Source organism: Podarcis tiliguerta, assembly GCF_965153285.1.
Source record: "Podarcis tiliguerta genome assembly, chromosome: 8".
In the NCBI taxonomy this organism is placed as follows: Eukaryota; Metazoa; Chordata; class Lepidosauria; order Squamata; family Lacertidae; genus Podarcis; species Podarcis tiliguerta.
This window is the reverse complement of record NC_139541.1, coordinates 21,438,299-21,459,212: the sequence shown is the minus strand read 5'-3', so window position 1 is coordinate 21,459,212 and position 20,914 is coordinate 21,438,299. Positions and strand designations below refer to the sequence as shown.

The 20,914-nt window shown below is 47.2% G+C and overlaps 1 protein-coding gene across 5 annotated transcripts in view; it reads left to right on the top strand.

The window, feature by feature from the left end:
* Positions 1–20,914, top strand: part of MEGF6 (multiple EGF like domains 6) — a 204,916-nt gene that overhangs the window by 108,752 nt on the left and 75,250 nt on the right. For 4 of the 5 annotated variants that reach the window (XM_083452048.1, XM_083452047.1, XM_083452049.1 and 1 more), the window contains one exon: positions 17,368–17,490. In XM_083452048.1, the coding sequence (XP_083308174.1) occupies positions 17,368–17,490 (123 nt within the window). Of the gene's footprint in view, positions 1–6,042; positions 6,532–17,367; positions 17,491–20,914 lie in introns of those variants that run through there. The other variant, XM_083452051.1, reaches the window with a different exon arrangement.

Genomic DNA, 20,914 nt, shown 5'->3' with positions numbered 1-20,914 from the left:
TTGGGCCCAGTCTTATTCAACATCTTTATCAACGACTTGGATGATGGACTCAAGGGCATCCTGATCAAATTTGCAGATGACACCAAACTGGGAGGGGTGGCTAACATCCCAGAGGACAGGATCACACTTCAAAATGACCTTGACAGATTAGAGAACTGGGCCAAAACAAACAAGATGAATTTTAACAGGGAGAAATGTAAAGTATTGCACTTGGGCAAAAAAAATGAGAGGCACAAATACAAGATGGGTGACACCTGGCTTGAGAGCAGTACATGTGAAAAGGATCTAGGAGTCTTGGTTGACCACAAACTTGACATGAGCCAACAGTGTGACGCGGCAGCTAAAAAAGCCAATGCAATTCTGGGCTGCATCAATAGGAGTATAGCATCTAGATCAAGGGAAGTAATAGTGCCACTGTATTCTGCTCTGGTCAGACCTCACCTGGAGTACTGTGTCCAGTTCTGGGCACCACAGTTCAAGAAGGACACTGACAAACTAGAACGTGTACAGAGGAGGGCAACCAAAATGGTCAAAGGCCTGGAAACAATGCCTTATGAGGATCGGCTAAGGGAGCTGGGCATGTTTAGCCTGGAGAAGAGGAGGTTAAGGGGTGATATGATAGCCATGTTCAAATATATCAAAGGATGTCACATAGAGGAGGGAGAAAGGTTGTTTTCTGCTGCTCCAGAGAAGCGGACACGGAGCAATGGATACAAACTACAAGAAAGAAGATTCCACCTAAACATTAGGAAGAACTTCCTGACAGTAAGAGCTGTTCGACAGTGGAATTTGCTGCCAAGGAGTGTGGTGGAGTCTCCTTCTTTGGAGGTCTTTAAGCAGAGGCTTGACAACCATATGTCAGGAGTGCTCTGATGGTGTTTCCTGCTTGGCAGGGGGTTGGACTCGATGACTCTTGTGGTCTCTTCCAACTCTATGATTCTATGATTCTATGATTCAAGGTTTAAGGGCCTGCTCATATTGAAATGAATAAGCAGTGTCTTGATTTAAAACACCTTGATTTAAAATACCTTATCCTGACCATTGCAATGTCATTAAGAAAGCTCAAGGAGCCAGCTGTTCCCTGTTTTTATTTTATTTTAACCAAACCAAGAATGTGCCATTTTTTCCACCCTGAGGGCCACATTTCATTCCAGGCTACTTTCTGGGGTCCACAGTCAAGTGGTGGGCAGGGCCAGAGGAAAAAGCTGGTGGAGCGATGAATGCAAATAATCTTTGCACGAAATGCAAACCCATGTGCGCAGGGCAGTCGTTTTATAGCCTGCATTTATAACAGGGACAGAGAAACTTTTCTGTCCTGAGGACTACATTCCTTCATTGGCAAGCTATTAGGGGCTGCATGTTGGTGGTGGGCGGGTTCAAAGTGGGTGGGGCAGAAGTCCTGCTTCTTATCTTTGTACAGGGCCAATGAGATGTGTGGCCTAGGGAGGGTTGCAGTGGCCTGGGCAGTCTCAACGACCTGTTAAGAAGAAGAGTTTGGATTTGATATCCCGCTTTATCACTACCCGAAGGAGTCTCAAAGCGGCTAACATTCTCCTTTCCCTTCCTCCCCCACAACAAACACTCTGTGAGGTGAGTGGGGCTGAGAGACTTCAGAGAAGTGTGACTAGCCCAAGGTCACCCAGCAGCTGCATGTGGAGGAGCAGAGACGCGAACCCGGTTCACCAGAGTACAAGACTACCGCTCTTAACCACTACACCACACTGGCTCTCTGTTAGAGAGAGGTATAGCCATGGCTTGAGACTGAGTTAAATATTGTCTCCAGTTGTTATGGGCTGAAGCTAAGATGCCACCTTTTGGCTTGTCCTGCATCTCCTTCCTTTTTCCTACGCAGTCTTTATTTACTTACTTAACAAGTATGAAATTATTTCATAAAATTCATGCACAGCTTGATGGTTAAAAAAAAGAAAGTAGTTTACAAAGAGAGGAAAACAATAAAATTACCAGTAAGAGCAGTAAAGACAACTCTTTTGAAACATTCAGATGATAAAATCAGCAATAAACTAAAAACAGATCAAGCATTCTGCATGTCTGGGTCGGCTTGTCTAAACAAAAACAGTTTACAGCAGACGCCAAGAAGAGCACAAGGGAAGGCGCCGGAAGCACAGGGAAAAGGGTACCGGGAAGGCAGGGAGTTCCAGCGAAGGTGCTACCAGATTAGAATTACAGAACCAAACCAAGTTGGAAGGGACCCCAAAGCTCATCTAGTCCAACTCCTTGCAATGCAGGAATTCAGACCTGGGTGGGATCAAACCACCTACTGACCCATTGTGCCCCCGAGGAATACCAATTTCTTACAAATTAAAAACGAGTGTTGCGTGGCACCTGGAACACTACTGTGTAGATTGATGCAGTCAAGTGGCCATATATAGTGCAAGGCAATGGGTGCTGCTGTGTTCTCCAAGAAACAGCCTCTTGTTCTGAGCCTGTGAAGTGAGTAACCTTGTCTTCTATTACCTGAGAATTTAACAAGGAGCATGCAAGGCCACCTTTTGCCTCTGGGCTGGAGGTTCCCCACCCCTGATCTTCAAAATCACGCTTAGCAGTGTTTTGGGTAAATTAAATCAATGCAGACGGAAAAGGAAGGAATTGTGCAAGTATCTGGAAGAAGCCCAGGGCTGATTAATTTGTGCAGTCAAATCCATGTAGGTTTCTCTGCTTCAGGCTGCTACCTGGAAGTGTTACTATTTTATATATACAGTGGTACCTCAGGTTAAGAACTTATTTCATTCTGGAGGTCCGTTCTTAACCTGAAACTGTTCTTAACCTGAGGTATCACTTTAGCTAACAGGGCCTCCCGCTGCCGCCGCCACGTGATTTCTGTTCTCATCCTGAAGCAAAGTTCTTAACCTGGGGTACTATTTATGGGTTAGCAGAGTCTGTAACCTGAAGCGTCTGCAACCTGAGGCATCTGTAACCCGAGGTACCACTGTATATAATTGTTCCAAGAGCAAGTTCCGCCTTTAAAAAGGTAAAGGTAAAGGTACCCCTGCCTGTTCGGGCCAGTCTTGCCAGACTCTAGGGTTGTGCGCTCATCTCACTCTATAGGCTGGGAGCCAGTGCTGTTCGCAGACACTTCCGGGTCACATGGCCAGCGTGATAAGCTGCATCTGGCGAGCCAGCGCAGCACACAGAACGACGTTTACCTTCCCGCTTGTAAGCGGTCCCTATTTATCTACTTGCACCCAGAGGTGCTTTCAAACTGCTAGGTTGGCAGGCGCTGGGACCGAACCACGGGAGCGCACCCCGCCATGGGGATTCGAACCGCCGACCATGCGATCGGCAAGTCCTAGGCACTGAGGTTTTACCCACAGCGCCACCCGCGTCCCCTTGTTCCGCCTCTACGTTATTCAAAAAAGTTCTGTGTGTTCACTGTTCTGTTGCCACGTTCATTCCAGAGGCAGGTTGCTGCATGGCTTCATATTTCCCAAGAGAACCCTCTGTTCTTTGCCGGCTTGCACCAGGGTGCCCATCCAAATAACGTTGGGTGGGTGTGACGCAGGCAGTCATGCCCTGAAAGGTTTGACAGATTCCTTCCTGCATAACATGTGCGGAGCAGTGGGCGTGCTTAGCCGAGTGTGTGCACGGAGCACACAAAAGCCGCTCGTCTTGGCAGCGTACCCTTTCCGCACGGCCTCACCCAACCATGAGTGAGCATGTGGTCAGATGCGTACGATTCAAGGCTGTGAAGCTGGATGACTCACTGAGTGCCCCCACCGCCCACCCCACCACCCACCCCTGTTCAGAAATATGTGTGGATTGCTGTTCACGCATGGATTAGTGCAGATAGTTGGGTCTTAGTGGGACAGGCCAGTTCTTGTTGTCAAAGTAAGATGAAAAGAACTTTTGAGGAGCCAGCGGGGAATCCTCGCTAGCACTAGGACTTGTGGACAGCCAATGGCTCTGGAGATTCAAGGCAGACAGAAGAAAGAACTTCTTCATTCAGCTCATAGTTAGACTACGGAACTCACTCCCACAAGATGCTGTGATGGCAACCAACTTGGAGATCTTCAGAAGGTTGGCAAATTCTTGGCGGATAAGGCTTCCAATGGTTACTAGCTGGGATGGCTATATTCTTCTTCCATTGTCAGAGGTAGGGTGCTTCCAAGGACCAGTTTTTGGAAACCACAGGAAGGGAGAGTGCTGTTGTGCTCAGGTCCTGTTTGTGGGTTTCCCAAAGGCGTCCAGTTGGCCACTATGAGAACAGGATGTTGGCCATTGGCATGATCCAGCAGGCTCTGCTTATGTGGGTTGTATCCTGCTGAATCCTACTCAAAACAGACCTATTGAAATTAATAAGCCTAAGTTAGTCATAGGTCTTAAGTTACTGAATGGGTCTACTGTGTGTAAGACTTGCACTGGATACAACTCAATGTCTCCCATGAACAGGCTTTGAAGTGGCCCTGCCTGTCAAATACTGCGCCGGATAAATGATATTTGCACTCTGTATACACAATGCCTTTTGTATCCTAAGGAACACCAGTTCAATAACAGTCAACAAAGAGTCTTTACATTCCAAGTCCCTAAATTTAACTATGCAACTTTGAGAAAAACATATAAAATCACCCGTCTGTGTTTATAAGGCTGCAAATGAAATGGGATATTTATTAGTCCATATTTTTATTTTATTTTAAATCCTAATAGGCTACCCTCCCAAACCTTTGGGTTTCCAAACTCAGTTGAAAGTGTTGCATTTTGCATTTGAAACTCCAAGCTACTTATTGGTCTGCTTGCCCCCGCAATTTAAGATTTGCTTCAAAGGCTCTTCCCATAGGTTGATTGGGTGAGTGTTCCACGAGGGGGAGAGCCCCAGGGCTGTGAGATTCCCTTCCATCAGACCCAGGTCAAATCTCAAATCTCTACGTTGCTAGCTTTTTAGACATACCTGAAAATCCATCTTTCACCCCTACTTGGTCTTCTGGTCATAATGCAGATTAGATGGGCGATGAATCTGACTGAATTATTTTTTTCTGACTCTCTCTCTCTCTCTTTCTCTCTCTCTCTCTGTCTCTGTGTGTTGCTGAGTTGTAGTTTCAAGTTTTTCAATTTCATATTACTGTTTTAATCCTTGTGGCATTACTGATTGCAAGCTGTTTTGGGTGGGCATTTATTTATTTAGAAAATGTACAAACCTAAAAAAACACACACCAAACAAACCTCCAAATGGTGTACGTCTTATTTTATATAAAGCGTGATTAAAATATGCAGACCAATTTGTCTAGAAAAAAGAGAACAATAATAATAGGTTGCATCTAATGTTAGTCCCCCCCAGAAGGCATCAATGGAAAATATTGGACATGGCTAGATACATTGATTTCAACCCTGAGTAGGGCTAACCTGATAAGAATTGGTTGTAGCCAACCTTAGTCACAGTGGTGAGCCTGTTTGTTGTGTCCATTATTTTCAATGGGTCTACCTTGCATAGGACTAATACAACCCTTTCTATTTGGTGTGACTTTCTCCCATTTGGCTTTGAAATATTCAGTTGGGGAATATTTCATTGTCTCAAAAAGCAAAACTCCTTCCCGGAGTGTGTGTGTGTGTGTGTGTGTGTGTGTGTGTGGAGAAAGAGAGAGAGAGAGAGAGAGCGCTTTGGAATATTTCACTGATTCTAAGCAGGACTTTCCAAAATGTGGTGTTGATTTAAAGACCGCCCTCCCCTTTCCCCCCTGACTCTCCTGGTTTCTTTTCTTGTTTACATGGCCAATTTTAGAATCCAGATTGGCCCCAAGCCAGGAACTCAATAATGCCCCAGAGCCCATCAGCCAGAATTCCTTTGCTTCTCAGGCATAATTTTGTGTGTGTGTGTGTGATGAAGAGTGTCACACATTTTTCTTTTCTTTTCTTAGAGTAGCCCAGATAGAACAGGGGAGAGAAAGATAATTTGTGCTGTGAGAGACAAGAAGGGGGCAGAAAAGCCACTGTGGGTTTGGTCTTTTTTACCTGCAGGGGGCGGATCGAAAGTTGAGAACATTCCCTTTTTTTTTATAGAGAAGTTCGTGTGGGAGGGTTGCTCTGAAAAGCCTCCTCCCCAACGACATGTGTGCTTGTAAGCAAGCGGGTGGCTGTTTCACAGGGACATGGTGTGTACATCAGGGCATCCTCACCGAAGGAATTTGTCTCCAAGCTGCAAACAATAGCAACGTTTGAGCAGAGAGGAGAGGGATTTGCTTTGCAACTCTCTCTTTTAAAAGCATTTCCCATGCTTGCACATGGAAACCTTGCAGCTTAACCGCTTTCCTTCTGCTGCGCTGGGGTCTGGCTTTTCTTAAACCTCTCCGCCCCCCTGCACTTTTTTAAAAAAATTAATTAATTAAAATCGGATTAGGTTTTGTGCTATGGGACACAAGCAGCAGGCAGAGTTTTGGATATTGCTATTCTGCTGTGCAGCTGTTTTGCACAGCATCCCCCAAGCTACCGCCCTGCACTACCGTTACCTCTGGAGAAACTGTTACCCGTGCTATTTGGGGCAGGCAGGATACGGCAGCGTGGGCCACTCTGAGCGGAGGCCAGGTAAGGTACAGCTTGTTTTGTTCACAACTCCGGGGGCGCTGTTGGCTGCCTGTACAACAGCATAGCTTTTTATATGCATGAATCTTTTTTTCTCCCCTGCCTTGGGACAGGTATCATAGGATCCTGGTTGATTCTTATATATTTTTTTCAAATGACAGCAGGTATGATTGGCCTTCCTTGACTGGAGGGGATGGGCCCTTTAATCCTTAACTGCATTTCACTAATCAACTTGATTGATAGTTTGCTATTAGCACATATATATATGATGAGTTGTGACTTTTGGATGGGAAGAGCTGTTTGAGAGTGGAATGGGCTCCCACAGAAGGTGGTGGACTCTCCTTCATGGAAGATTTTAAAACAGAGATTGGATGGCCATCTGTCAGGGATATGTTAGCCGTGATTCTTGCATTTTCAGGGAGTTGATGACCCTTGGGGTCCCTTCCAATCCTACCAAGCTGGGGTATAAAGTCACATTATCCTGGGAGGGTTCACCTGTTACGTTCAGGGAGTATACAGTGTGTATACACAGTCGTTAGTTAATAAAACTATTTATAGATCCTTAATTCATAAGGAAAGTATTGAAACAGTTCAAAGCTATGCTACCTTAAAACCATACAATATAAACCAGATATAAAAAGTCAAAATCAGAAATCAGGAAACTATTCTTAATTGCCTGTGTAAGCCTGACAGCACACAAAAAGTTTTCATCAGGTGTTGGAAAGCTGATTCAGAAGGCTCCTGCTGAATCTCTATTGGCAGAGTGTTTCACAGGACCAGGCCAATAACACTAAAGGCTGGGTTCCCTTTTGTTGTCAAATAAGCCTCACCAACTCTGGCAATGACCAGCAACGCGCTGGCAGATAATCTCCGTGACTGAGTTGAAATATGAGGGTTCAGGTGATCCCAAGGTGCCTAGGACCTAAGTTGTTCAGGGCTTTGTAAATTAATTAGTTAAGCTGTACACTCATATGGGCATTCACACCCAACATCTAAGGAGGGTACTGTCTACGCTATAGTTTAGTAGTACAGCTCAACCACCATATGCTCTTCCACACAAAGACTTGGGCGTGTGTGGAGACAGCTTGTGCCTGTGTTCGGTGTAATGTGTGAATAAGCTTATTCAGCCAACCCATTGGTTCAGAAAGCCAACTATTATCTGTGCTGACAGGCAGAGGCTCTCTGGAGTCTCAGATATATTTCCTGCCACCTTTTTTTAAACCGCAGATTTTGGGGATTGAACCTCGAACTTTCTGTGTGTAAAGCAGATGCTCTATCATGGACCTACAGCCCTTAAGATATAGAAGCATTTGAATCTGCCTTGTTCTGAGTCAGACTATTGGTCCATCTAGTGCAGTGTTGCCTGCACTGTATCTGTGTCACTTCCACATGTATAGTCTCATCCGTCCCATATCTTCATTGATCTGCAATATTTCTCTCTATATAATAAAAATGTAAGGATGTCATCACACAGCCTCATTGGAGTGTGCTTTCGTGCCTGACTGTGTAGTGGCAGCTTCTGAGCAGCTGTAACTGAGAAAGCCAGGCGAAATTGTTCATGGCTGCAGCTCTGGAACATCCCATTTTTGTTTTCTGTTCTGAAAAGTGCTAAAGGAGCACTGGCAGCTATCGCGGAGGGGGGCACTGTGCCAAGTGTGCCAACCAGCAAGCTTCCTTTGCAGAGTGGGAGAGCGGAATAAAAGGCAACAACAAATCATCTTCTGAGGCATAAATGGCCCCTGTTCACATGGAAAGAAAAGAACCAGAGAATTTGCAATGTAAAAGTAAAGTTCCCCCGTCTCCGCCACCCTGTTAATAGCTTGGAGCACATTTCCTGCAAGAACAAGCTAAAAAGTTTCGGCCTTTATAGTGCATGCATGCATGTGCGTGCACTTCTATGTTTCAAAGGTGACTTAGGGCTCCTCCAGTTGACCTATTTACTGAGCATTCCTCCTGATTTGCTTGCACAAGGATTATGCAGCATTTAGATCATTTCTGGTCTCTATTGAGCATTTGTTGTAATTTATTTACTTACTGTTTATTTAAGTAACGTACTTCCGTCTCACCTTTCTCCCAAGCTGGAATACAAGCCAGCTTGTGACATTAAAAAATAAAATCAATTATAAAATACAGAAGGCTAAAACCAACAAGTTAAAAGCATTGATTAAAACACCGCACAATGTATCTAAAAGCAGCAATTAAAATGGTGTTTGTCCCGACAGCCGTTCAATGATCAGCATAGCCTGCACCTTAGTTTCCAAAGGCCTGTCTGAACAGGAAGGTAACAAGGCAGGCAGGCAGAAAGAGAATAAGGAGGGAGCCAGCCTGGCCTCCCTTGGGAGGGAATTCCGCAGTACAGTCATACCTCATGTTACGTTTGCTTCATGTTACGTTTTTTCAGGTTGCGTCCCGTGGTGACCTGGAAGTACTGGAAAGGGTTACCTCCGGGTTTCGCCCTTCGTGCATGCACACAAGCACCACATTGCACCATGCACCTGTGCAGATACGGCGCTTCAGGTTGTGGGCTTTTCATGTTGTGAACGGGCCTCTGGAACGGATCCAGTTCGCAACCAGAGGTACCACTGTATAGGAGTAGGAACATTATATAACAATGAGCATTCATTCTATATCCGTATGGATGTGCTTGCATTGGTTCATCCCACAGTTTTCAATGCATTTGAAAACTGCATTTGAAGTGTTTCGGACTAGGACCTGGGAGAGACCAGGGTTCAAATCCCTCCTTGGCCTCCTAGGCACCAATTCCTATGGGCCAAGGCAGTTCCCCTCATGTCTTTTTTAAAGGGACCGGGCTCCCTCAATTTTCAGAGGGCGTTTGGCTCCACCCCCTGGCTCCCTGTGACATCACATATGCGACATCATGCTCCCCTCCATATCCTCTGAAGAAGTTGTCACCTCTTCTTGACCACGAAGCTCACTAGGTGACCTTGGTGGCCAGTCACTCACACTGAGCCTGACCTACCTCACGGGGTTGCTGTGGGGATTAAATAAGGAGGAAGAGAAGCATGTAAACCACCATGAGCTCCAGGGTGCAACAAATAAATAATAAACAGAATGCATCTCCCCATCATTCTTCAAGCCTGTTTCTTTTATTTTCATAGATCTGTGGCTCTTAGGCAACATTGTCTTTAAAGCTAAAGGGACCCCTGACCATTAGGTCCAGTTGTGACCGACTCCGGGGTTGCGGCGCTCATCTCGCTTTATTGGCCGAGGGATCCGGCGTACAGCTTCTGGGTCATGTGGCCAGCATGACTAAGCCACTTTCTGGCAAACCAGAGCAGCACACGGAAACACCGTTTACCTTCCCGTCGCAGCGGTACCTATTTATCTACTTGCACTCTGACGTGCTTTCAAACTGCTAGGTGGGCAGGAGCTGCGACAGAGCAACGGGAGCTCACCCCTTCGCGGGGATTCGAACCGACGACCACCTGATCAGCAAGCCCTAGGCTCTGTGGTGTAACCCACAGTGCCACCCACGTCCCAACATTGTCCTTGAATCCACTTTAATTGCACAAACTGAAATCTCCCAGCAAGGTTTAGGTTTTGCAGCTCTGCGTAAGTCCTGCGAGCTATATCAGTTCTCATTTGAGGAGTGGCTCACAGCTCCAGTGCCAGAGAGGTCTGCGCACCCCTTGGCTGCAGTGGTGCCCCTGGGCCATGGCAGTCTGTGCTGATGTCTGCCTCTGCCTGGCACTTTTGCCACGTTTCCTTGGGTTCTTTTGGAGCCAAAGAATTTGCGCAGAGCCTAGTCAAAGAAGTTGATCAACATGATTAATCTGGTTTAAGGGTGTTTTTGTGCCCATGCCTTTGAGGGGCGGGGGAATCACTTTAATTATCAACTGGCACGTCATTCCTGCCCCAGCTCCTTCCCATTTCCTTCATTCATAACTTCAAGCAAAGGTTTCTGTTGCTTCAAGTTTGTAATCGGAGCAGGTGAGCTGAGGACGCCCGTCCTGGCCAGGGATGGGCCAGTCTGTCAATTGTGGTTTCGGTCTCATTTTTTCAGTCTCTCAATTTTTCCACCCTGCAGCTCATCTGTCTACATTTCCCCATCATTCTGCAAACTCCTTGTTAAAAGAAATGTCCCTGTGGAAACCCAGCGGCGTTTTAGTGCAGATTTCTCGTAATATATACATTTTTGGTATGGCATTTTGCTGAATTTGTGCATGTTTGCAAAGTGATTCCCCCCTCCTGCACAATGCATTTTGGAATGCTATTTTCACAAATATACACATTTCTTTTTTTACACACTTCACCCCATTATATGCCTTTTTGTACATATGATTGCCTGTCTGCAAGATCCAGAGAAGTACAAATTTCAAAGTGTGGTTGTGTTTTGGTTCATGGCGTATTTCAGAAAGTGCAAAGCAGATAGGTTTGCCTTTAAATGCAAATTGAATTGAATTTCTGCCTCTTCCCTTGTCCTCACCTCTTTTCTGCACCTAATCCCGAACCTTTACTGCACTGGAGAACTGAATCATCAGCTTCAGGTAGGGTGCAGCTGTGTCCATAGGTGGTAGCAGATGCTTATTGAAGTGTTGGTAGGTTCCCACAAGGCAAGACACAGCGATAACAGCAAGTAGCTTTATTGAACAACATAACTGGGAAACAGGGGCAAAGCAACTGCTTATATACATTTCTGAAAGCCTGGGCCACTCCCACTCCCAATGTGATTGGCTGTCTAAACTTCCTAGCTGCGAATCACGACTCAGAGTTCAAGGGCCAATGGCAGAGGCCTAAATCCTGAAATGTTCTGTGATTGGACATCATGTATCGAATCAGAACACAGGAGCTCAGAATCGTTAGTCCCGACTCAACCTCAGGCAAACACAGACCACTGAATACATAACACTTATAAAGGTTGACATGTGGTTGTGTATTCCGTTTCCTGTATGGGGAGGGAGCACAGCTCATTTGTGGAACACCTACTTCTGTTTGGACCCTAGTTGAAAGGGTTAGGTAGCAGGTATGGGAAAGACCCTTCTCAGTCAGCGAACACAGAGAGAGCTGCTGCCAGTCAGAGTAGACCATAGTAGGTTTAAAGGACAACTGGGTATTAGTCTACGAATATACCAGATTATGTACTATCCAGTCATTTGTCAAGTTAGTAACACAAGAGAAGAAACAGGATCAGGCGCATCTGCTTCATACCGAGTCAGACTATTAGTCCATCTAGCTGGGCATTGTCTACACTGACTGGCAGCAGCACTCCAGGGTTTCAGGCCATTCCCGGTCCTACCTGGAGATGCTGAGGCTCAAAACTAGGACCTTCTACATGCCAAACAGCTGCTCCACCACTGAGCTATGGCCCTTCCCTTAAGACATGGAAACATTAGAAGCTGCCTGATCCTGAGATAGTATCCATCTAACTTAACATTGTCTACGACGACTGGCAGCAGCTTTCCGTGGTTTCAGATGGGGGTCATTCCAGCCCTATCTGGAGATGCAAATTATATATTTGTACAGCAGGTTAGTTTCTACACAGACTCCGGCACACATGCCCCTCTCTGTTCTCTATTCAGGGAACCAAGGTGCATCACCCGAGTTTAAGGATACGTTCCTGCCAGACAAAAACACATGGGTGCAGAGCAGAGTCAGTAGGGGGAGTGGCCCATGGAGATAGTCCAGAGGGCCAGATGGAGACGTCTGGAGGGCCACGTGTGCATTGTGCCCCCAACCCTGGATCTAAGACGTTCACATCAAAGAGTTATTAGCCACAGGGGATCAGATGTATACACGAACCAGAGCATGTGCTTATCATGTGACAGGAGGGGAGTCCAGGCATTAAAAGAGCACGGAAGCAGTGTGGGCTAGCCCAGCCACACCCACTGACCATGCACCCCTTCCTTGGCATAGAGGTCCTGCATATATTGAGGGACAGTGGTACCCATCAGCTACATCCTGCTGCCACACCCATCACCAATGCCCCTCACCAGCCATGTGCTTGGTGAATACATCAGCTGATTACAAACCTCTCTCGTGTGGAGGAACTTTATGAGTGTGGGGCTCCTTTGCCTGCCCTCCCCTAGCAGGGTCATGGCTGATGCGTGGCGCCCCCCTTCAGTACGTAAGGGGGTGCCCATTCCTACCTTAATCCAAACCGGTAGCTGTTATCTGTTTGGTTGGAGGGGCGGATCCATACTACTACTACTACTAATAATAATAATAATCCCTCTTGTTGGCCCAGTAATCATCCAAGCCCTTTCGATGGGCTAATCTTAGAAACATCGTTCACACCAAATGCCTTTCAGCCACAAGGGTAATGGCATTCTATTCTATTGTAACCGTTTTACTTCTGCCTCATCTGCCCTCACTAATTATCCCTGTGTGCTATCCATGCGCTGCGCATTTTAAACATCGCTCTCGCACTCACCGTTGTCGGAATACGCTGCCGAGAAAAATCCCAACATATGCAAGACTGGCCAATTATGCTAATGAAGATTCGGTTATGAAAATTAAGAGGTGGGAGGGTGAAACCAGGAGCCCGCTCTGCAGTCACCCCGGGGGTCCCAAAAGCATCTTTTCTCTGCTGGGAGCCTCTCCTTCGGGATCTGAAAAAGGGGTGATGTTCCCTCTGGTCAACTGGTCAATTAGACATTGCTGGGAAGGGTTGCAGCTTAGTGGTAAAGTATCAGCTTTGCATGTAGGAAGTTCCCTGTTCGATCCCTGACAACTCCACTTTCAGCTCAGTGAAATCCCTTCATAAGACCTTGGAGAAACACGGCTCATTATAGACTAGTGTTTTTCAAAGTTGGGTCCCCTGATGCCATTTGGACAACTAGTCCCATCATCCCCTGACCCCTGGCTATGCTGGTGGGGGAGGATGGGGACCCAGTGTTGACAAACAAACTCTTGAGCCACATGGACTTAATGGTCTGATTCTGTAAAGACAGCTTCCTACATTAGTAGCTGCTTGGCCACCTGCTTGCTGACAATTGACCCCTACAGCATTAAGCCAGTATGGGCTGCAGGTGGGTAGGGTTGGGGCTGATAAGAGGCTGCAAGCCTTTTACTGCCTTTTGGTGGTTTAGGAGCCTGAGCAACCTGAAGGGAGGGAAGCGGCCAAGGAGAGACCTGAAGGCTGCCCTTTACAGGAGAATAAACTGGAGAAGAGAGGTAGGAGGTCTATTCTCTCCCCCTTCCCTGTGTCCTCCGATCTGACAAGAAGATAGAGAGTGAGGGTAGTCTGCTCTTGAAAGTAGCCAAGAGCAGAAGCATTGGAAGCTACCTTGTATTGAGCCAGCTGGCTGGTTCAGCTAGCTCAGTATCGTCCACACTGACTGGCAGCAGCTCTCCAGGGTTTTGGATGGAGGCCTCTCCCATTGCTACCTAGAGATGTCGAGGTATTCCAAGCTAGGGGTGGGGAAACCATTTTTCAGCCTGAGGGCCGCCTTCCCTCACATATAACCATCTCGGGGCCATATACTAGCATTGGGGGAAAGTGGGCAAAGCATTGAATGCAAATTTTATCTTTCTACATTAGGCTGTTGTTGTTTAGTCGTTTAGTCGTGTCCGACTCTTTGTGCCCCCATGGACCAGAGCACGCCAGGCACTCCTGTCTTCCACTGCCTCCCGCAGTTTGGTCAAACTCATGCTGGTAGCTTTGAGAACACGGTCCAACCATCTCGTCCTCTGTCGTCCCCTTCTCCTTGTGCCCTCCATCTTTCCCAACAGCAGGGTCTTTTCCAGGGAGTCTTCTCTTCTCATGAGGTGGACAAAGTATTGGAGCCTCAGCTTCATGATCTGTCCTTCCAGTGAGCACTCAGGGCTGATTTCCTTCAGAATGGATAGGTTTGATCTTCTTGCAGTCCATGGGACTCTCAAGAGTCTCCTCCAGCACCATAATTCAAAAGCATCAATTCTTCGGTGATCAGCCTTCTTTGTGGTCCAGCTCTCACTTCCATACATCACTACTGGGAAAACCATAGCTTTAACTACACGGACCTTTGTTGGCAAGGTGATGTCTCTACGTTAGGCTAGTTCATGTAAATACCCTTGCATCCTCCTTGCTTGCCTGCATCCAGACAAGCAAGGCACACTATCGGGGTTCAAGGACACATTCCAGCCAGGCAAAAACACCCAAGGAGGATGCAAAGCAGGGCTGGAGAGAGGAGGTTTGGTCTGGGGAGAGTTCTGAGGTTTGGACAGTGAGCTATGCAAGATCACATTGGAAGTTCCTCACACCTGATACATAGGTGCACAAGGATGTACCGTATTTCTCGCCCTATAGGACACACTTTTTCCCCTCCAAAAATGAAGGGGAAATCTGGGTGCGTCCTATGGGGCGAATGCAGGCTTTTGCTGAAGCTTGGAGAGCGAGAGGGGTCGGTGCGCACCAACCCCTCTCGCTCTCCAGGCTTCAGGAAGACATCCACAGCCTAGGCAGCCCTGCGGGAGTTCCCACAGGGCTGTCTAGGCTGCGGATAGCAGCCTGCCGCCCGGCGCGAGGGGTGCCCTGAAACAGAGTGCCCCTCATGCTGGGGAGACATCCACAGCGTGGGGAGCCCTGCAGGAGCTCCCCGCAGGGCTCCCCACGCTGCGGATAGCAGCCTGCCGCCCGGCAGGCAGGACGTGCTGAAGCAGCCCCACAAGCTCGGGGGACAGCAGGGAGGCGCAGCACCGCCATCCCGCTGTTCCTCGACCTGGTCTGGTTTCCCCGACCTGGTTTTCGGGGGGAAATAAAGGAATTTCCCCCCCTTTATTTCCCCCCCAAAAAACTAGGTGCGTCCTATGGGACGGAGCGTCCTATGGGACGAAAAATACGGTAGTTTGCCATTTTGTAAGACCATGCTAGGATTGCTTTTTCTTCAGCATTGTCCATAAGCTGCGTTGAATTTATTTTGTTTCTAATAAAGGAAATTCTAATAAAGGTTTCTAATAAAGGGGAACATTTTGAAAACAAATGGCCTCCGTAGCCCTGTTGAAAAGAAGAATGCAAAGTTGAACTGAGGATAAGCACACCTTGATTCTGACTCTTGGTTCCTGCCCTCCCGCCAGAATCTGTTTGCAACACAATTTAGCTTTGCGTTCCTTCTCTTTCTGCCTTTGAACACTCAACCAAACGAAAGCTTGTGAAATGTCTTCATGCATTCCCCCGGTTTCCCTTGAAACATGACAGATGATTCTGAACCTTTTCAGTGCAGAAGTTGAAGCAGGAGGATCTGATCATTTCCCAGCAGGACGCTGGGAAAAGAGCGAGTGCCAACCTTTCTTGGCTGTGCTTTTGAAGTTTCTCTGTGCCCAGTTGAGAGCGTTTTGGACCGCAAGGCCGGGTCCTTGTCAATTGAGGGCAACCGGATTTGGACCGCGTCCTAGAAGCGCCCCTTCTCATTAACCGCAAGAACCATTTGGGGGAGGTGAGATAGCTTCTCTCAGTGGTGGCTCCACTGACCCCTACAGGGGCAATAAAATAAATATAAAGACATTGTCCATCACCATTTCTCTGCTGGCAGGAAAGGCCTTTTGTCTGCATCTTCTGTGTTTGCCTTGGTGCGTTTCTTTCTGGGCAGAAGGCCAAATGGAAGGAGGACATTTGTGAGGAAGCCTCTTCTCCCCGCCCCACTGCAAAAGGAAAAAAGGGGGAAAGCCATGCTCCAAAACCAGAACAGAAGATAAGCATCATGGGCTTGAATGTGCTCGAGACTCATGGTCTCCCCTTTCCACACCACAGAGCTGAAACAAAATCAACCCCAAAGTTTGTGTGTGTGTGTGTGCGTGCGTGTGCACATGTGGAGGGAACTTTCGGATCTGCAGTTTCCAAATTTTGCATGCATATTGCATTACAGTGTTTAGACTGCTGGTTAGAAGAAACTGAATGGTTAACCCTGGGTAGAGTCGCTAGCAAAACCTGCTTGTCCAGGGTTTGGATAGGAGTTTTGAGGGGCTATAAAAGAAATGTGAGCATTTAGGGGCCCTGAATTCTTTCCTGGCTTAGATTAAAATCCGAGCCAGAGAATAATTTCCAGCCTATCCATCTCTCACTTAGCCAGTCCAGCAGTCTTCTAACTCTCTCCCCTCCTTCTTCTGTTTTATACCTTAAGAACTTTTGTTCTGAGCTGAAGAGCTCCATTTCCTTTGGGACAACTTTCCAAGAACTACCTGGTCCTTAGGAAAGGTCTGAAGGCTGGGGTTGGTGCTAGCAGGGAGGGGGACACTGAGGCGAGACCATCAAGCATAGGCCCTGTGCCTCTCTTCATGCATTGTCTGAATGTGTGACAGTGTGTGCCTGTACAGGGCTTTTGTCCTTCCTGTGGAAGCTAGCTGAAAAGCTGCTTCAGGGCTGGGGACCTTGGTTACAATCCACACATAAGCTGATGAGATACAAATTGGGTCAGAGCTGCTGCCAGTCAGTGTAGCCAGTATGGAGCCATATGGACCAATGGTCCGACTTGGCATAAAGCACCTTCCTATGGTCATTAGGCGCATCTGTAGCTTCATGATGGAGCACATAGCTGCATGGGGTGCTTCCAGACACCTTGTTTATTAAGCATTTGTTCTGGTTTGTTTATGGGGAGGTTAGACAGTGTTGTGTCAAGCAAGTGTCACAAGACTCCAATGCATTTCCCCATCACTTTCCTGACTGCAGTTTTGCAGGAACTGGGCTCATTGTGCAAGACCACCAAGTAAACTTTAACTGTGCAACCTGAATTGTCGATACGTGATTGAATCCCACCCCAGAATAGCCACAACATCTTCCTAAGCCTGGCCCATTGGCCTGGCTGGCTGCTCCTCTGGAGTCCTGCTTCTGGCTGGCACAAATGCTGAGTTTAGCTTGCACCGTGCCCGCTGCTCTGACTGTTTCCATTTTTGCTTCCTTTCCAGATGTTGACGAGTGCCAAGTTCACAATGGGGGCTGCCAGCACAGATGTGTGAACACTCTGGGGTCCTATTACTGCGAATGCAAGCCAGGCTTTCGTCTGCACACAGACGGCAGGACCTGTCTTGGTAAGACGTGGATTTCAGCGGCATCTCAGCCCCTCTGATTACTTCCAGTGTCCAGCCCAGCACACGCTGGGAAGACAATGTCAGCCAAAGGGATCTGGCTCTCTTGTGTTGAATCATCTCTGCAGAACAATGCTACGTAATCACATTGACTGCCTTTGCTTCACCTGGTTTGCTTCGTTGTTAAGAATGGTGCAGCCAGCCTAGGGGTTTTTACTCATGAGTAAGTCCCACCATGTTTAATGGCCCTGCTTCCAAATACAGTGGTACCTCAGTTTACGAACTTAATCTATTCCAGAAGTCTGTTATTAAACAGAAACCATTCTTGAACTGAGGCACACTTTCCCTAATGAGGCCTCTCATCGCCAGTGCCCTTCCACCATTCGGCTTCCGTTCTTAGACCGAGGTAAAGTTCGCAAACCGAGACACTACTTCCAGTTTTGCGGAGCAAACAACAGGAACAGCTGGTAGGCGGCAAAAGAGGGAGACTCCCGGCTGTGCCTGCGTTAAATAGGGCAGGCCACGCCCTCAGAACTAGCTGATTGGCTGACCAGGGGGTGACACAGCCAGGGTTTCCCCCAATCACGCAGGGGCTGGGACCATGAAGCCTGCAACCCCACCTCCTCTGCAGGGCGGAAGTGGCTTTCCTAAACCGAATAGTTCATAAACAGGGCTGTTATTAAACTGTAACTGGACATGTGACTGCAGTTTCACAGCTCAATTGCCTGTAACATCATAAGCAGAATCTGCTGTATCAGGCCAATGGAAGGCCATGCTCCACCTTCCTGTTCTTACAATCACCCCAGCGGGAAGCACATGAGCAAGATCTGAGCACAACAGCGCTCTCATAAGACCATGCGAATACCCTGTTGTATCAGAACAATAGCCTCCTGTCTTCACAGTTGCCACCCAGATGCCTGTGGGAAGCCCGCAAGCGGGATCCGAGAACGAGAGCTCTCTCCCCTCCTGTGGTTTCCAGAAACTGGTATTCAGAAGCATTACTGGCTCTGCCCATGGAGGCATCATAGCTGGTAGTTTGGGATAGCCCTCTCCTCCATGGAATTGTCCAATCCTCTTTTAAAGCCATCTAGGTTGCTGCCCATCTCTGCCTCCTGTGGGAGCAAGTTTCATACTTTTAAATGGGAAGTGGGTGGTGCTGGGTCTAAACCACTGAGCCTCTTGGGCTTGCTGATCAGAAGGTCGGCGGTTCGAATCCCCGCGAAGGGGTGAGCTCCTGTTGCTCTGTCCCGGCTCCTGCCAACCTAGCAGTTCAAAAGCACACCAGTGCAAGTAGATAAATAGGCACCGTCGTGGTGGGAAGGCAAATGGCGTTTCCATGTGCTCTGGCTTCCATCACGGTGTTCTGTTGTGCCAGAAGTGGTTTAGTCATGCTGACCACATGGTCTGGAAATCTGTCTGTGGACAAACTCTGACTCCCTCAGCCTGAAAGCAAGATGAGCACCATACCCCACAGTCTCCTTTGACTGGACTTAAGCGTCCAGGGGTCCTTTTCCTTTTACCTTTTTTACTTTAATTATGTACGGTTATCCGTTCTGGAACTTCATCGGATTTCCATGAGTGGGAGAAAAACTTACATCTAACCACTTCCTCCATGCCATGCATAATTCTATAAATTTCTACCGGTCATCTCTCACCTTCATATCATCTCTTGCCTTTTCTCTAACCTGAGAAGTCCCTCTCCCCACAGAAACTGGTATTCAGAAGTACGCTGCCTCTGACAGTGGAGGGAGAATATAGCCATTGAGATCCTTATTCTTTGCAGGCTATTGTTGGAAAATATAGATATGATAGGCATTTGTTAGAGGCAGAGCAAGTATTCTGCTTATGGGTATAGATTTGGCTTGCACTAGGACCAAGGACTGCCAATAAGAAGGAGACAACATGGTTTGTGCTAACCATAGCTTAGAATCCAAATAGTGTTTCCTTCTTCCTTTTTTAAAACAAAAGTTATATATCATTTGATTGTAGCAAAGCCTCTTAGCAGTTAACAAGAAAAAAATATTCACAATATCCATAAAAATAAATTGAAATTAATTGAAATTAACAGCAAAAGAGATGAACACCGAGGCAAACCATGGTTTAGAGTCGGTGATTTAATTGTTTTCTCTCCTGCTTACATCAAATTAAGAATTAGTGGGGAAATAGGTGTGTCTGATTGCTCCATGTCTTGGCCTGCTTCTCTTAAGTAAACACCAGTTAGAGGTCTTGTGGAGAGAAACATAATCTTGGATGGAAAGTCTGCGAGGTGTGCCAAGGGAAAAACTTCAAGGAAGTCTCCAAATGATCATTTCTTGCTCTGTTGTTGTTGAAGGCTGTAAAGTTTTGCTTTGAATATGACAGTGGGGCACAGTGGGTTAAGAACTTTACCTCAGGATGAGAACAGAAATTGTGCGGCGGTGGCACGGGAGTGGTGGGAGGCCCCATTAGCTAAAATGGTACCTCAGGTTAAGAAGAGTTTCAGTTTAAGAACGGACCTCCGGAACGAATTAAGTTTGTAACCAGAGGTTCCACTGTATATGCATTTTATAGTTCTGCAAATTTTGGCTTGCTGCCACACACACTGACCACCTCCTCCCCCCCCCCCCAGTTTTTTGGTGGCCCTGTTTGTGTTAAGTATCATTGGCACTTATCACTTGGGTTTGCTATTAGAGGGCAGTGAGTGGTGCTTTGCATGAGAAAACTGCATAGTTCTGGAACTAAAAGTCTCTGTCAACCGGTACCAATCAGCTTATCAGACCTTTGGAATAGAAAAGCTCTGAAACAGTCTATTCAATCTCCCCCCTCACCCCCCCCCCGTGTGTGTGTGTGTGTGTGTGTGAGAGAGAGAGAGAGAGAGAGAGAGAGAATAATAGAATTACAGAATTGTAGCGTTGGAAGGGACTTTGAGGGTCATCCAACCTCTGCTTAGAAGCCTCCAAGGAAGGAGAGTCCACAAACACACAAACACAAAAACAAACACACAAAACACCTGGAGCTGTAAATTTACCACAGAGTTTTCACACCCGTGCATGGTGTCCACAGGGGTGTCTATCTTCTTGACAGGAAAACCTCTCCCTGTTTCCTTACCTCACTACTAGACAGAGGAGGGAAGCAGCAATGAATTTGTAAAAACAAGAAGCTACACTGCTTTTTCTTCTCCATGGTTGTAACGTGCATGTGTGATGTATTGGGATGTCCCAGTTGACCCTGACTTTGTCCAAGCACCTGGCTTTGGGCTGGTTCCTCCTGACCAAGATCAGCTTTCATCCCTCTGAAATTTGAGAAAGGAAAGCCGTGGTCCGAGGGCTCAGCTTGAGCTCACTTCGCGTGGGAGGCCGGCAAAGCACGGGGAATCTCGAGGCTTTTTCAGACATCCCTCTGGGATGATTCATTTCACTGCACCCTCACTTTGTTCTTAATGGTTTGT